We start from the raw sequence: 18,223 nt of genomic DNA on the forward strand, positions 1-18,223 counted from the left end.
CTTCCTCTCTCCCCCACCTGAGAGCTGCAGACACTCGTAACCAAGGTAAATATCGGGTAACCACTTCTCTTAGTTACCCGATGTTTACGTTGGTTACGCGTGCAGGCAGCCCGGCTCCTAGCAGCTGCAGACACTCGTAACCAAGATAAATATCGGGTATCCAAGGCCGATGTTTACCTTGGTTACCAGCGTCTGCAGCTGTCAGAAGCCTCCTCCCAGTCTAGTTCCCCTCACTCCCGATCACATGACTCCAGTGCCCGCCCCTAAACATCCAGTGCAGGATCCTGCAAAATAACACATGCGTTTGCATACGTTATTTGCTGTAAAAGCAGGATCCGTACTTCCGCTAAAATAACGTTTTCAACGGATGTTAAAAAGACGTAGTGTGAAACCAGCCTTACTCAGTGAAAAAACTGATGAACCTCCAAATTTTCTTGTGTGTAAAAAAACCCTGACATCTGAATGAGGCCTTAGGCTCGTTTCACACGTCAGTGAAAAACACAGACGTTTTTCACTGGCGTGTAAAACACGCACATGTCCCTGCGTGTGCCGAAAATCACGGCACACGTGGGTTGTCTAAGTGCAATCCGGGCTCCGTTCTCCGTGGCCCGTGATTGCACTTAGAGATTCACTCACCTGCTCCCGCTCTCCATGGTGCTGAATCCTCCCGCAACGCAGCATCCGGCCGGCGGTGACCCCTGCAGCAGCTGCTTCCGGGTCGGCTGTGTCGCGCATAATGAATATGCGCGACAGTAATCAGCCGGCACAGAAGGAGCAGAGAGAACAGGCTGCAGAGGACATCGCTGGACGCCGAGTGAGTTAAAATGTTTTTTATTTTAAAAGTACGTTTTTTTCTGGCACGTGTTTCACGGACCACACCACTGCGTGGTCCGTGGGACATCAGTGATGCCAGAAAAAAATGGACATGTCTCCGTGCAGCAATCACGCACACGCGGGTACGCCGCACGGAGACACGTGCAGTGACAAATCACTGACGTGTGAGCAGACCCATTCATTATAATGGGTCTGCGTATGTCAGTGATTCTGGTACGTTTAAAAAAAGCACAAACGTACCAGAAACACTGACATGTGAAAGGGGCCTTATATAGACGATCAGCGCTCGTTAATGATGCATTGATGGACAGAATTCTGGACGTCTATATGCATCACTACTTAAGGGGAATCTGTCACTAGGTTTTTGCTCCCCATCTGAGAGCAGCATAATGTAGAGGCAGAAACCCCGATTCCAGCGACGTGTCACTTACTGAGCGGTTTGCTGTTATTTTGTTAAAATCAATGTTTCTTCTGCTGCAGATCAAGCCGTTATACAGCGCTCGTGAATATGCTGGACTACCTGGCAGCACACCAAGTAGTCCTCTAATGATAATCTACTGCCGAATAAACAGTAATTTTATAAAAACCACACATTGGAGCCCAGTAAGTGACATCGTTGGAATCAGGATCTCTGCCCCTACATTATGCTGCCCTCAGATTAGGTGGGAAAAACCTGGCGACAGAGTCCCTTTAATGCAGTAAAATACAGGAGTAAAGAAACAGAACATAATAAATTACTTATGTTTTATTTATAACAGATCTTCAGCCAGAACAATACAAAACATACAGTATCTCCATTACACAAATGTTTACTTACACTATGTTACAGATACAAAAATGCTTTGCAGCAACTTTTTTTTATCTTTAATTTATTTATTTTTTTTAGCAAGATTATCCTCACAAACAAAAGGAAAGAAAGATAAATGAAAAAGAACCCAGTGGCTGGAATAAGAATAAAAATTAGAAATATTGCACTTGATTCTGAAATGGTTGGAACAAGGAAAGGACAATTTGGGAAACGTTATGCTATTTGTTATATGTAGTCACTGTCAAATTGAGTGCAGCATTTAGATTCTCTTAGTTGCCTCTTAAAAAGCCCTTTTGCATTAAGTCACATTTTCGTTGCCTCTAAGTTTAGTTTCAAAGAAAAAGCGTTGGCAAAGGCACCTGACCAACTAGAAAAAAACAAAGCCATACTTCAATAAATGGAAACCACCCAGAATAAATTACATTTATGCAGCCAATAGTGGGATTGTAAAACGTCACTTTTGACGTTTTCGGTCCTCATACTTCGAAAGGGACATCAATGACAGATCGGTGGTGGTCGGACTCCGTTCACCCCCATTGATTTTTCTCTGACATCTGACAGATGTAAACCGTACTGTAGTGGCCGTTGGCAGCCAAGCTCCTGTATAACCAAGTGGCAGTTCCTGGCAGAGGTCATTAGCTCGGTGGGGATGTCAAGTGTCCGACACGCACTGATCTGATGACCCATCCGAAAAATATTTCATCAATATCAAAATTGTAGGCAACCCCTTTACGGTATAGTATGATTAAGGTAAACATGAAAGCCCCCTGTAACAGTTTCTGAAACCACCAAGACATCTGAACCTTTAGTGTATACTCATCCTGAAATGTTATCCTATTATCTTAAAGCAGCACTTCTAGATTTACCAATATTTTCTTTAAAAATCCCAGGGATCCAGATATCACAAGAACATGCGCAACGTGAGACAATTTCACATTTCCGATTTTTGCTCTAGCTTCAGCAGAATACAAGCCGTCACATACAGAAGCCAATAGTATGACCTGTGACCCGATAATGATTTGGGTCTGTCCTGAAAATAAACCAGAAAACCACCCTCCGTAACTGACCACTTTTAAAAGTTTGCTTTAATAGAAGTACTGTAGTAAAAAAAAGGATAGTGTGGTACTAGAGAATTAGCCTACAAGTAGTGTTAGAGCTTGAATGGTCCATAGACTGAATCATTCGAGATACAAACAGTATGGGAACCGGTCACCAGGTTTTTCTCTTATGAGCTGCGGCCACCACCAGTGAACCCTTATATACAGAATTCTAGAATACTGTATATAAGAGCCCAGGCCGCTCTGTAGAACGTAAAAAAACACCTTTACAATACTCACCTAGAGGACGGTCTGGTCCGATGGGTGTCGCTGGTCTTGGTCCAGCGCCTCCTCTCTTCTTGCGATCACCGTCTTTCTGCCCAGCCCTGTGTGCATGACGCATCCAATGTCATTCACACAGAGGCCTCCATTGCGCACTTTGATCTGCCCGAATGAGGGCAGAGCAAAGTACTGTAATGCGCAGGTGCAAGAAAAGGTCAAAGACCACCCGCGCATGCACACTACAGTACTTTGATCTGCCCTCAGCCGAGCAGATCAAAGTGCACATGTGCAGGATCACAATGGAGACCTCTCAGTGAATGACACAGGAGGCACTGGAGTGAGCAGGGACACTCAGTGGACTGAATTGCCCCCAAGGTGAGTATTATAAAGGTGTTTTACATTATACATTGCAGCCTGGGCTTTTATAGAACACATTCTGGAATGCTGTATATAAGGACTCACTGGGGGTGGCTGCATAAGGGAAAAACCTGGTGACAGCTTTCCTTTAATTCTGCTTAGGGAAACTACTGATTGATGTAATTGCACTCCCTTATAGGATGGAAGACTTAAAATTAAGGATCTACTGCTAAATAAAAAAAAATGATAATTTGCAAGATAGAAAACTAATGCCAGGGCCATTACTTATTTTAGCCAAACTAAAATCAAACCCTAGGAGTCTGCGCTAACAAGTGATATTCTTGATTCTTTGGTGTTAGAAAAGGTAGGGCATCAGAATCAGGACAATCCTCTGGGTAGTTCAGGAGAATGTACAAAACACCCTAACTTTTTTTTTTTTTTTTTTTTTTTTTTTTTTTTTAACATTTTGGATAAACAAAAGCAAAGTCATCCAAACCCGTGAAATTTAGAAGGGTCAGTCAGCTATCTAATGTGGATTGGGGCGTGCCAATACTTGCCTAATGGCACCCACAAGGAGAAAGACTTTTGGGCTATGCTGGATCCTAACATACCTGATCTTTTGCGCTAATTAGACATAAACCGAGATATGTTGGCTCACCATACCTGTGTGGGAGAAAGCTGGGAACTGTTCTTTTGTCAGTAAGTCATTAAAGGTGCATAAACATCATTATCACCTCCCTATTACTGTCAAGATAGAGTGTCCAAACACCTAACTAATCATCTAGCCACTGATCAAAAAAATGGCCTCAGAAAGGCCCGGTCAGAATGGAGCGTTGTCCGACACGCAAGATCATAGCTCCATTCTGACGTGTGTTACAGAGACCCACTCTCAGGATCCATTGATGTACCCTCATCCATGCCCAAGTTAACACTTATGCTTTGGATAAGTTATCAATAGAGATAAGCAAGCAGTGCACTACCATGCTCGGGTGCCTAGTACTCCTAAAGAGCAGTTTGACACTTGGACGGTTTTGACTGGTCTACCAAGTATAATGGAAGTCAAAAGGGTACTCGAGCATGTTTCCAGAAGATCTTCCAGAAAAATGCTCAAGTTTCCCATTGACTTCCATTATATTCAGTAAACAAGTCAAGCCCGTCCGAATGTCCGAGCATCTGAGCACGTTAGTGCTCGTTCATCAGTAGTGATACCTTTCAATGTTGTGAATAACGTTTTAAGGGTGGGTATACACAAGTATTGTTTGTCCCAAGTAATGCGGTCTGAAACCACCCTAAGGATGAAGGATACAGAGTGACTTAGGCCATGTCACAGGCCAAAGATTGCTATGTGGCGCCGCTACATAGTGTAAAACTGGTGAATGGGATTGCACCACAACAAACAAATGGGAAAATTCAGACTGGATCTCACTTTTCACGACTGGCTTGGTTGTAGTGCAACAGCATTCACCTGCATTATACTGCAATGCAGCACACGCGATCTTTGGCCCCGTAACCTGTGGTAAAGTCACCATGTAGCCCCAATCCACCTGCCATTAACAATGAGCATAAGCTGTAGGAAGAAGAGACATTATACACTGCTCTACGTAAAGTAACTGAGCATTACGCTCCTCTATAATGTCTAGGAACTATCTGGCAGTTATCAATGAAAGTTCTGTTGTAGTGATGCCGCAATAATACAGACACAGGTCGCATTTTACATAGAAACCTCATTGAGCACAGAATTTTTGGCAATTTCACACACCTCATATTTTGTGAATATAATGATTTACAGAGTAAGTGCAACCAGAATAGGAAGAATAGAACCTAATGTTTTTCCTATATAAAACAGTATTAAAAATATTGAAACTTCACTTTCCAATAACTTCCCACTATTAAAAATTACAGAAAAAGCAAATATTCATCAAGTCCAAAGCTGAATTCAGACTTTAGATGTTTTCTGGTTATCAGGGAGTTTTGCTGTATTCAGATAGTTTTTAAGAACTTTTTGGGAGCAGATTTTCTTCAAAATACCCCTCAAAAAATGTTAAGAGACTCTTCCTAATCATTTTAATGTAAAATCCACTTTGCTCCTCAACAACTGTTAAATGTATATATTTCATCATGTTACTTCTTTGAATCAGGTATTAAGGAAGCCGCTCCAAACCTCTTTGGAAAAAGAAAAAGTCCTCAAAAACATTTCCAAAAAATTAGGGTTGTCTGAAGTGGTTTCTGTTTGAAAAAGTAATTTGCTTATGAACGCCTCAAAAATGTCCATGACCATGAATCGCACTGTATTGTGCTGCAGATTTCAGTGTGGAATGTGCACAGATCATCTGTAATACACCACAGAGTAAGCTTTAGGTTGTTTTTTGTTTTTTTTTTACTAAGCTAAAATGAAATCAAGGAAAAAAAATTAAAATAAAAAAAAGCGGTCAAGCTAAATATCTGCAATGTTTTGTCAATTTTTTATGTAGTTTTAAATAGTGAAATATCTGAAATTATAATTACACTTCAACTGAAAGTGTACCTTACCATCCAGCACATTAGGCCTAAGACACACGGCATGAAAATCGGACCGAGTGGAATGCGATAAAACATCGCATTCCACTCGGACCGATATTAAACTATGTGTCAGCACCCATGAGCGATTATTTTTTCAGCTCCAATCGGAACGAGAAACCAATCGCAGCATGCTGCGATTGTAATGCAAGTATCTTTCTCTCGCACCCATTCAAGTCTATGGGGTGAGAGAAAGATTGCACTGCACTCGCAGACACCGGTGTACCGCGAGTGCAGGGCGAGAATGGCAATAGCTGGCAACAAAGGAGAGAGGGAGATAAATCCATCCCTCTCCTGCTCCATGCTGGCACTCCCCTCCTCAGCGCTGGCCCGATCGCATGATCAGACCTCAGTTGCAGTGACACTCGCATGACACTCGGCTCCCGCTGTGCTGCTAGCGTGAGCTGAGTGTCATGCGAGGATCGCATTAGTCCCCGTGTGGGCCCGGCCTTAGTCAGTCTCCCTTTCTGTGCTGACAGACTCTTAGGCTATGTGGGCACGTGTGCGTAATTCATGCAGTTACGCTGCGCTTTGTAGCGCAGCGTAACTGCATGCGTCCTGCATCCCCTGCATAATCTATGGAGATTGTGCAGGGGCCGTGCGCACGTGGCGTCTTAGAGCGCAGCGCTTCGGCTGCTGCCCGAAGCGCTGCGTTCTAAGAAGTGACATGTCACTTCTTCCCTGCGCTTTGCCGGCAGCTCCTGCTCTGTCTATGGCAGGAGCTGCAGGCAGAGCGCATGGAATCGGCTTTTTTTTTTTCTATGGACATTTTCTGCAGCGATTTGAAGCGCACGTGTGCTCTTCAGATCGCTGCAGAAATTTCTGCAGGGCTAGTACGCAACGTGCGCACATAGCCTTAGACACCAAAATTTGTCATCAGTAAATAATGCAATAGACAGAAACCAGGGAGGAGGGAATAAAGCTGCAGATTCCCTCTCTCTGTGAATCTTCATTCAGTAATCAATGAGGAAACACATGAAAACATCAGACCTAACATGTCAGTGATTTTTCTCGAAATGGACAGTTTCCTCAGGGTCTGTCATCAGAGTGTCTTCAGAGTTTGGTCAGCATTTTTACCATCGGTTTGATCAGTTTCATCTGCTTTTCTTGGGGGATAAACAAAACAAAACAAAAAACAAAGAAAAAACAAAACTTCTGGTAAGTTTCTGAAACTTCACCTATCAAACAGTTTGTGGAAGACAGCACACAGATGGCAACAGAGTGCTGTCTGATATTTTTCACAGATCCATAGACTTGTATTGGCGAATTTGACCAGACAATCTAATCAATATTGGACAAGTCTCTGAGATTTTGTGCTGACCACCTGGGCCACAAAAAAAAATAAAATCATACATGTGACCTACAATAAACGAGTAACTTGGTTAACAAGCACACTCCCAGAATGGATTGTTCTCGTTCACCAAGGTTCCACTGTACAGAAAATGAGGTCTGAGTGAGCCATTAAAGTGGCTGTACAGCACTAGGGGATGTATTCATAGCAGTAATCCACAGAAAAATCATTCTTCCCATATAAAAACCATTCAAACATGCAGATTGGAGATTGTACGGTGTGTAATATATATCCGCTGCTGTCTGAGACAAGTGGCTATTTGTACTGGAAGGTGGAAGGTGCGCTTTAAACGTTGAAGTGCAATGTAATGAAATTTTGCTATTGAAAACTTCGATTCTAGACTCTAATGCAGGGTTTCCCAAACTCCAGTCCTCATGGCTCCCAACAAGTCATGTTTTCAGGATTTCATTACTATTGAACAGGTGATGGAATCATTATCAAGGCATCTCCTGTGCTATATTAAGGAAATCTTGAAAATATGACCTGTTGGGGGTCGTGAGGACTGGAGTTTGGGAACCACTGCATCTAATGGGAATGTCATTTTGAATCATTACTACATAAAAAATACAAATCAAATTACTTCCATTTACATAAGATAAAAACAATGATTCCAGAGGTGTTCTGTGTTCATTTATTAAAAAATTAAAAAAAAAACATCCTTTGGTTTTAAATCTGGAATGAACCCAGTGAAAGGAATAGATTTATTCTTGGGAGGGATTTATTGTTTGCACCATAGAGATCACTTAGCTGCTGGAGATTAGGTAACGATGTATCGTAAAGTCGAAAATCCACAAGACTTGAGTTACATAAGATGATAAAAGGTTATGTGAAAGATAACGGCAGGACAAGAGACTTTCTAGTAGTGGGAGCCTTGGTATGTGATGACAGACCGCAGACGATATCATTCAGAAATCAAAAAGGTTTTGAAACGATTTTCAATTTCACAACATTGTTACTGATTCAGGATGATTGATGCATAAAGCATATGTCGGCATGAAGCCCACGTTACCTGGGCACACTTTAAAGCTATCAGGAGACAAACGATGGATAAAAACCAAGCTCCTCACAAGTATATGACACTGTAGTGCAGTACAGAGAATTCATTATAGAAGAAACGGGATTTTTTTTTTTTTATAAATCTGTAGTGCAAATTTTATCTAAGGACTTCACTTTTTTCAGGCACCAGGCTTGATACACTACTGTATTAAACAAAAAGAGAAATCACATAAAACACGTCATGTAAAAAGACGTACAGTCTAATACAACTGACTGTGTTATACTGGATAAAGAACAATTACAATAATCAACGATTCTCAAATGATGGGTGGCTGAAAGGGACCCTGTTTGCATATTTTTACAGGTGGAGGTAGAGGTGTGGGTGTGAAGGTGCATGTTCCCCAATATAAATGATACCGTCTTTGTAGAGATCTGACGTACCAGTCGGGAGAAATTGAAAGTAAAAGCCATATGCAAATCAGGATGAAAGTGCACTGGGGGCGTGTCAGTGCACTTGGACAGCTTCTTCCGGTTGCACTGACACGCCCCAGAGCACTTCTAGATGATTTGCATATGGCTTATTTTCGATTTCTCATGACTAGCACATCGGATCTCTACAAAAATAGTATCATTTCTATTGGGGCAAGCATCTTTGCGGCCAGATCACTACTGCCATATGTAAAAATGTGCAGTCAGGTTCCACTTAAAGGGTATCTCCCCACAACATAAAAAACTGTCCTGTTTACCAAGTTTCCTCCATGTCTCCATATAGTAGTAAACTTCATTTGTTATAGCTGGCCAGTGCTATGGTTCTCTAACTAGATTGCCAGAGTGCTGAAGGCACTTATACGATATGTTCATAAATAGGTTAACTGGTAGCAGTGGGATATTAAGGAAAAAATAAAGTCCTGGAATCTGACCATCTATGAAATACTTGTGTGCTTGTGTAGTTCTACAACCGTTCTGCACACCTTGTCAGACTGGCTAAGAGACACTTTATGCAGCATATCCCTTGCCAATGGCAGGCCATGAGCATATCCTGATGCATGGACCAGTTAAATACTTCCAGCACAGGCTGTTTCGGCCATAAGGAGGTTGGTGTCTCATTGGTTAAATAGAAAGTCCACTTTAGAGGCATTATCAAACCAAAATAATATAAAGAGAACGGCAGAAATAAATAAAACCACAAAGCCTACTAAAGCATCACCTGTAAATACCTAGAGGGGATGAGAAATGTCAAAATCTGAGCACTTGCCCTTTAAATCAGTTAGCAGAATGCAGACTTCCATTTTTTTGTAAACCAGCCCGAGTCAGCTGATGATTCTGCGGGGCAAGTAGAGCGCTCCAAAGAGAACTGTGTATTAGCTTTGTAAACAACTTTGTATTAAGACCGAAATTCACTAAATGAACTCTATAAGGACCTTTTTTTCTTTATTTAAAAGGCACCTGTCCCTGATTCATGCTGCCCAGGTCCGGCCAGAGGTCATAGCCAGAGAGGACACTGGTCCAGTTCCCCACCCTTGCTGGCTCTTGCTCCAAAGGTCTCCTTACTATGTACACACAAGGGATAACCCTATCAATCACCTGCAGCGTCGCTGGGAAGAGCCAGACAGTGGCGGAGCTGGTTCCCAGCCAGATCTTTAAAGTATATTTTGTCTGAAACAACAGTGCATTTCGGAGAAAAAAATACCTGGCTGCAATCATTGGCAGTTTGGGCACCATGAAGCAAGTGACCGGTTCCCTTTAAAAAAAATAGTAATTTTGTAATTAGATTTTTGGGGGTGAAGGGTTCTGACCTTCTCTTAACTTTAAGCAAGAACTAGAACTGTATATTTAGTGCCAAATACGTGTCTGGATCTTGTCAGGACATAGCAGAAAAAGGTTTTTTTGCTTTATCCGGACATGATGTGATTCCATTCTTGGGCTTCTTATAGAGGTCCCATCTAAACATGGCCTTGTGCTCAGGCGCAGATAAGCTGCAAACAGTGTTTGTGCACCAATATGACATTAAGTAGAACATACTTATGGGTTAAGAATTATTTTTCTCATGGGCTTCCATTTGTCTAGAGTGAGTGATTATGTGACTAATTATGTGCAGAACAAACCGGGTTCATAAAGTAGAAGAGGAAAGTGCACGGCAGTTACAGTCAGGAATAGAACAAATCACCTACAAACATGGCGGGCAAGAAAGAAAAACATAAAAATACAATAGGGGTCAGAACAAAAAACAAACCTCGTTCTGCTAGATACGGGGCTGTAGCCGAGACTAGCAGGAAAGGGGCAAAATAAATACACAAGGGAAAGTGTACAGGTAATTAACAAGACGACTAAAAGGTACAAAGCAAAGATTGGACAACCTACATTTCATAGCAAATATGTGTCTTCCATCTGTTCACAACCCTTTTTAATGGTCCGTCAGTCAGTGCAAAGAGTAGGGGGAAAACAGACTGAAGGAAAAAATGAAAAAAGAAAAAAAAAAAAAAAGGACTTAACTCTGTAACAGGGAGTGGAGGGCGACTTCTATTATTTTCAATAACCAAACAAACAGTCTTATTAAGGTGCTACACTCGCCCATGAGAAGCATTGTGTCTTCAAAGACGTTTAGTTTACCAGGTTGTGAAATTAGAAGACCATATGATGATAAAGGAACACCAAGAGCTAGAAAAGGCGACCTAAACGGCAACTCTCAATACCTGTAACAGCTACTTAGAGTCTTCTTTGTTCGCTCATTTGTGGGATGGCAGGCGTGGCCTGGTTACAATATGCCACTGACTCATGTTGACCACCGGCAATGCTAGGCATACCCCCCCAAAGGCAATAAGGCGCTATAAGTGCATTTGCCAAAGTTAGCTATGTTCCCCAAACATCAAGCCTTCGTAGTGCCTTACTACTCTTGGCTTCTGTCCTTAACTCTTCACACAGAGACACATCCAGCACTAGATTTGTAGCTCATGGAGAACATTTTATCATCTCCAATCACAAATTACAGTAGTGCTAAATTAAATTATGAAATAAACAAGAAAAAAGGAGAGTTTAAAAAAAGTGCTTAAAATTTTTGGGTTCAACCCATTTTTCTCACAAAAAAACCTTTGAAAAGGATTGAATTTTGAAAACCCAGATGGTTCCCACCCACCAGCCTCTGGTCTGACGCATCTCTGAGAGCTTCTCTCTTGGTGAGGGGAAGGGAGGACAAGTTCAGATCCCCCTACTCCATTGTTAAACTTTGTGCTCTCCTCTTACAATATGGGATGAGAACTCATACCGGTCCTGACTGTGATAGCCACATATATTGCACTCAAAAGGGTCTCTGAAGCCATGGCATCCCATGTGGATAGTGAACATAACGTGGTCCAGGAAGAGGACGCGACAGTGCTCACACTTGAATACTTTCACTTGCTCACCATCCTCTCCCAGTACCCGCAGGGATTCCTTGGCAGTGCCAGGCCCAGAGCGGGAAGGATTTACCACACCTGGTTCAGGTGGCCTCTGGTCCTCTTTGGCATAAGCCGGGCTCTGCCGGCTGCTGGTGGCTTGAGAGCCTCTCTCTTCATGGTTGCTTTCGGTGTCTGTGGTCGAGTCCTGGCAGCCATTAGTAGGGGAAGCTCCATGCTCAGTCCGTCCTCTGTAATGAATCTGTGCCACATCCGGTATGTCTTCATGGCCCTCTGCTGCTTCACGGTTTCCTGGCATGTCTGGCCGTCCTGACATAGGCTGGAGCTGGGTGTACACGGAGCTAATGACTGGAGTTATTTCTGAGATGCAGTTTGTGGGTGGCAAGCGCATTGGACCTCCAACAAAGGCTAATGGATTACCATATGAAGGGTCCAGAGGGTGATGAGGAACCATCTCTATGTCCTTCTCAAAACTAGAGTTCATGTCATATGGAAGATCAGCAAGGCTAAGCCGCATCTGTTTCTCCCCTGAATAGACAAGAAAATACATAGGATAAATCACCAAACGCAGGGCAAGTAAAATAAATCCCACGTAAACCAACCAAATACATAAATACATATTTAGGCTATGTGCCCACAGTGCTTTTTTTCAGCACAAAATACCATGTCTTGGCTGGAAAAAAGCTGCTTTTTTCATGCTATTTTGTCATGCTGCTTATCTATTGAGATAGAGAAAAAAGCAGAAACAATTGACATGTTGCTTTTTTCAGCAACAAGAGAAGTAAAAAAAAAAAAAAAAAAAAAGAAGCAACATGGGCACCGCAAGTCATGATTCTCAGACTTTACTGGGATGCATTTTCCTTGCTTTTTTCCTTTTTTTTTAATCAATAAAAAGCATGAAAAAAAGCCCTGTGGGCACAAGACTTAGCAATTTATGTGTCATTCAAGGTGAGTGAGGAAAATGGAAGAGCAATCTGTTAATCAGCTCAAATATCCTGGTCAGTGGTATAATAGTATACATTAGTGACATTGGCGCTTAAAAGGGAACCCGTCAGGTAATTTATGTGATCTAACCTAGTAGCAGTGTGATGTGTGGCCTAGTAACCCCTTCCTACCCATCCCCTGTGTTGTAATATTGTGTAATGTGCATGTATAAAAATATGTTTTATTACTTATGTTTTCCCCTATGTAAATGAGCAGGGGCTCTAGTCCCCTGGGTTTCGCATCGCTCTGTGGGCGTTTGCATGTTTTCCGTGGTATTACGCCCCCTGTGGGCGTGATACTATGGATTTACATGTGCGACGTCCCGTCACTCCTTGAGATCCCGCGTGTGCGCACTTACCATTCCCACAGCCTTGTTTGTCAGCCGGCACTTGCTTCTCGTCTTCAGATGCGCACTACACATCACTGGAACCGCAGGAGTCTTCTGCGCATGCACAGTGCGCGTCTGAAGACAAGACGCAAGCACCCGAATAAGAAGGCTGTGGGAATGGCAAGCATGCACAGGATCTCAAGGAGAGACGGGACGTCGCTCATGTAAATCCATGGTATCACAGCCACTGGGGTCTGATACCACGGAAAACATGCAAATGTCCACAGAGCGATGCGATGCCCATGGGGCTAGAGCCCCTGCTCATTTACATAGGGTACACATAAGTAGTAAAACATTTATATACATGCACATTACACAATATTACAACACAGAGATGGGTAGGAAGGGGTTACTAGGCCACACATCACCTTGCTACTAGGTTAGAACACATAAATTACCTGACAGGTTCCCTTTAAGGGAAAGCTGTTAGTAGGATCAAACCTTCTAAGCAGTCTATATAGGCAGGCAGTCATAGGAATTTAAATAAAATGATACCTTGATATCTACAAAGTGATGTCTTGTTCTAGAGTAATGCATATTTTTCTTAACATGTAAATAAGCTGTTAACATCTATGGGCCGGACACAAAATCACCCTTGGAATCTGCCTCCAGAGCTTATTTTAAATGACAGGGGGTGTTACCACTGTGAGACATATAATGACTGACAGTCTACTTTCCTACTCTAACTGCACTGCATTTTGTCTCATTACAAACATCTGCACCCCTCCCTCTTCTGCTGTGCTGCCCCTTCCTGCACACTGGCTTCCTGCGACATGGAAGCTGAAAAAGTCTTTGTTGTAATCAGGCACAGGTCTACAGCAGAGCTGACAGCACTGTCAGGGGAAAACTGCAGCTCAATATGTGTTTGTAATGAGGTAAAGATCAGTTCTGCTGAGTGTGATTATAGCTGCCAGTCTTTACATGTCTCACAATGATAACAATCTCTTTCATTTAATATAAAGTCTTGAGGCAGATACTCAGTATGATCTGTGTCCAGACCATAGATCTTAAAGGGTCACCGGGTTTTTGCTCCCCCATCTGAGAGCAGCATAATGTAGAGCTAGAGACCCTGATTCCTGTGATTTGTCACTTACGGAGCGGTTTGCTGTCATTTTGATAAATTCAATGTTTTCTCTGCTGTAGATCTAACAGTTATACAGAGCTCATGAATATGCTGGACTACCTGGCAGCACACCAAGTAGTCCTCTAAAGATAATCTACTGCTATCAAAACTACACTAAGCAGCCCAGTAAGTGACATTGCTGGAATCAGGATCTCTGTCCCTACGTTATGTTCTCAGATTAGGTGACAAAAGCCAGGTGACAGATTCACTTTAACAGCTTATTTACATATAGGAAAAGTGTGCATGTTTCTGGAACAAGATGTCAGATTACAGCTATCAAAGTATTATTTTATTCAAATTCCTATATATATATATATATATATATATATATATATATATATATATATATATATATATATATATATATATATATATATATATATATATATATATATATATATATATATATATATATATATATATATATACATATATTATATATATATATATATATATATATATACATATATATATATATATATATATATATATATATATACATATATATATATATTATTCCTATAACTTGCCTGAACATAAAAATGGCATATGATTATTGATTTTACTGACATTTCCTTTAAAAAGGTCTTAAAGTGTTTTCCCAAGAACAAAGTTAATTTTACAGTTCATTTTAATCAATAGATCTTTAAAGAACAATAAGTTCCACAATTGGATGTGTTTAGAAAAAAAATGTGCCAAGATAATCTTATATATGTGTCCCTGCTATGTACTGTGTAATGTCTGTGTCTGACCATACAGGGACAAGGTCTGATCATACCACATCTCCTGGAAAAGAGAGGAAGCAAACAAGAGTATAAAGACATTACAATATGGGATCAAAGTGGATTCTTTGTGAGGTAAAACATTTCCCTACCTGCTTTTAAAAAATGTTTTACCTCAAAGAAAATATTATTTGTGATAACGTTGTAAGGTTTGTATACTTCATTACTTGGTCCCCAACATAGGAGCTGTGGTATGATCAGACAATGTTCCTGTACAGTCAGACACAGCCATTACACAGTACATAGCAGGAATACATATATAACATGATCTCCGCATAGGAACTATTGATTAAAATGTACTTTTTTTGCGGGGAAAACCCCTTTAAGCATTCGCTATGGGCAGTGTCCAAGACTACACAAATAAGAAAAAGTGAGCAAAAACTAACCCATGAGACAACAGGTTAAGTGAAACCTCAAGAGCTGGAAGTGGTGGCAAGGAAAATGTCACACAGTACAAATGATTTGCTGCCTTAGGAGCTGAATGGATTGTCACCATGAATTTAATGGGGCTTTTAAATACCGTATTTTTCGTTATACGACGCACCGGATTATAAGACACACCCCAAATTCAGAGCAAAAAGTGGTGGGGAAAAAAAAAAAAGTAGTCCGTCTTTTAATCCGGTGGGGTCTTATTGGAGGGGGCAGTAGCGGTGATGGAGGAGTCACAGGAGGCAGGGGCGGTGGGTGTCCCAGAAACAGTAGGCTGTGCTGGTGCAGCGGCGGAGGCTGGGGCGGAGACTGGGGCTACGGCGGAGGCTCAGACTGCCGTGCTGGGGCAGCTGCTGCAGGCAGTGAGTGCTTCAAAGAAATGGCGCCCGGAGTCAGCGCAGATTGAGCTCTAGGCTCAATGGCAAGCAGAGATCGCATCTGTGCAAGCAACACCTCTGGGCGCCATTTTTCTGAAGTCCGCTGGAGGGAGATCAATGGGCCGAAGGTGAGTGCTCCATCTGCGCACGCGCCAACTCCGGGTGGCATTATTTGAAGTCTTCACTTCCCAACCCAAAGCGCCAGTACAGCCACCGGAGACCCCACACAGCAGCCCCAGCCGCTAGAGTCCCCGCGCAGACCCCGCACAGCCGCCCCAGCACCATCCGCCGCAAACCCCGCACCAGCTCCCCTGGCCTCTTGCGACCACTCTCCACCACCCTGGTAAGCTACATTCAGATTATAAGACGCACCCCCTCACTTTCCTCCCAATTTTTGGGAGGAAAAGTACGTCTTATAATTGAAAAATATGGTAATTTTTTTTTCTTTTAGAGGAAAAACACCACTCCAGTTATTGATGCAATATTATGAGCAAAATCCAGAAGTGGATCCACCAGTAAAATAAAGGCTCTCCTTTATAATTTCAATTACTTTTGAATCTAATTCAGGCTTTGATTTCTCATTAGGATCTCTAAAGCGGTCAGTATAATTAGACCCCGAGCTGTGATAGAACTTATGTCCATAACGCAGGAGCACAAATGTGCTTTTAAAATGCTCATCTGAAACGGACCTAACGGAGATGATCTGGACAACAAGCGAAGAACTCACGTAGGAAAAACAATTGTAAAGTGTTGGATTCAGCGTCTCGATGTCACCAAAAGTAATGCACTAAAACCAGTGCGAGTATTGCAAAAGCTAAAGATCAGCAGAGATGTAGAGGCCAGATATCAAGGGATAGAAAGTGCTCAGCTGCAGTTTTTGGTGCTAAATTTAAAGGCCATTTACATTTTGACAAGGGTGATTGGGTGATGCATGATTTTGTTTTAAACACAGGTAATAATAATAATAATAATAATAATGCATTTGCTTTAACTTTTCCCTAACTTGACATTTTATTTTCTTCACGAGAACTCATGTCTGTATGGCGTCATTAGAGGTACATGAATGTCATATTGGGGACCCACTCTTTAGGAGATAGAGTAAATTATAAAAAAAAAAAAAATCACACCTTACTATTCACTGTAGATTACAAGACATTGAAGTGAGGTAAAATTTAGCTTAGGAAATGTCACAAGACATAGTACTGAAACCACAATACTAATCAGCTTCTCAGTCTACAGCAAAAAAAACAGATGGGAAATTTTTTGGCTATCTATATGACGTGCCACTAGACGGCAATACCAAGTCAAGACATGGCCGGCATAACGAGCAGTGTCCTCTCCTGCACAATTTACATGTGCTCTTACCCGCAAATTTCTGAGGTGTAGAGCGCTTGCGCTTTGTGAGGTTGCTCGCCAGCCGATCCATAAAAGACGGCGGGTCAGAGGAGTGGTGCATCAGGGCATCTGGTCCCAGATCCAGGTCTCGTATCTCCTCACCTGAAGGGAAAGGAGAGAAGAGATTGGGCCAATTGTTGTTGCTATCTACAGTGCTGTATCAATTGCCCAAGTACGGGCAATGATTTCCAAAGGTCCTGGGACACCAAACGATAAAATATGATCTGCAGAGTTCACTTTGCTAAAGTATTGCTATAAAGCTCCACATTATGCAGCTTTAAAGACTATGTAGACCTGTGCATACAGTTTCTAGAATTGCTCCTTAGTTTTGCATTCAGGAAACAAAGAAACTTTCTTTTTCTACCACTTTGCTGTTACTGAATGTCTTCCTTATCCAGCTGGGTGCTTTGGAAAAAAGTGTGTAAATCCATCAGAGCTCCTGTTTCTGACAGCTCTCGCTGTTCCCCTCTTTTTCCAAAGTAGCTGCAAGGGAGGGTGAGGGGATTGTGCACAAATTGGGATGTGGGTAGGGAGAAAAGGACTCTACAGTCTCTTGGAAGGCAGAGAAAACAAGCTATAGATAAGGAGGAAAGAGCATGAAGAGGAAATAAATGCATAATAGAAGCAGTGATGATTTATGAGCCAGTGAAGGTAGCAGCATCCTGGATACACACATACTTCACATCCAGCCTATATGACTGGAAGAGAAACTCCCACAAGAGGAAAATCCAAAACTACTTATCAGGGAGTCTAAAAATGAAAGAAGGAATGAAAATTGCAGACTGAAAGCTAGTGCAATTTTCTTAACTAAAAGGTAACCAGTTATACTTTTAATGTCAAAACGGTCCATAGCCTTTAAAGGGGTTCTGTCACCAAGGAAAGGGTGGACAGTTTTTGCTCTTATTTTATTGCCGCTGCCCCCGAGTATGCAATCTTGTTGTTTTTTTTTTATTTAATCCACCTTCTCATTTCAGAAATTAGTCTTTTTATTTAGCGATGACTTTTACTGTCTTTGCCAAAGGCACGTACCTGGTGATAGGCCCTCTTTAAGGATTCTTATATTGAACGTCATTTACAACAGTGTATTATAATGTCAGGGTTGTGAAGGTTCTTTTTGCACACAAAAGGAATA

The 18,223-nt window shown here is 41.9% G+C and overlaps 1 protein-coding gene across 7 annotated transcripts in view; it reads right to left on the bottom strand.

Annotated features, from left to right (window-relative positions):
• Positions 1-8,832: 8,832 nt before the first annotated feature.
• Positions 8,833-18,223, bottom strand: part of IKZF4 (IKAROS family zinc finger 4) — a 57,770-nt gene continuing 48,379 nt past the window's right edge. For 4 of the 7 annotated variants that reach the window (XM_075334429.1, XM_075334428.1, XM_075334427.1 and 1 more), the window contains exons 7-8: positions 17,062-17,193; positions 8,833-12,141 (exon numbers count right to left, since the gene is read on the bottom strand). In XM_075334429.1, the coding sequence (XP_075190544.1) occupies positions 11,438-12,141; positions 17,062-17,193 (836 nt within the window). In that variant the 3' untranslated portion in view covers positions 8,833-11,437. The remainder of the gene's footprint in view (positions 12,142-17,061; positions 17,194-18,223) is intronic. The other 3 variants (XM_075334432.1, XM_075334431.1, XM_075334430.1) reach the window with 1 other exon arrangement.

Source organism: Anomaloglossus baeobatrachus, chromosome 2 (genome assembly GCF_048569485.1).
Source record: "Anomaloglossus baeobatrachus isolate aAnoBae1 chromosome 2, aAnoBae1.hap1, whole genome shotgun sequence".
Taxonomy (NCBI): domain Eukaryota; kingdom Metazoa; phylum Chordata; class Amphibia; order Anura; family Aromobatidae; genus Anomaloglossus; species Anomaloglossus baeobatrachus.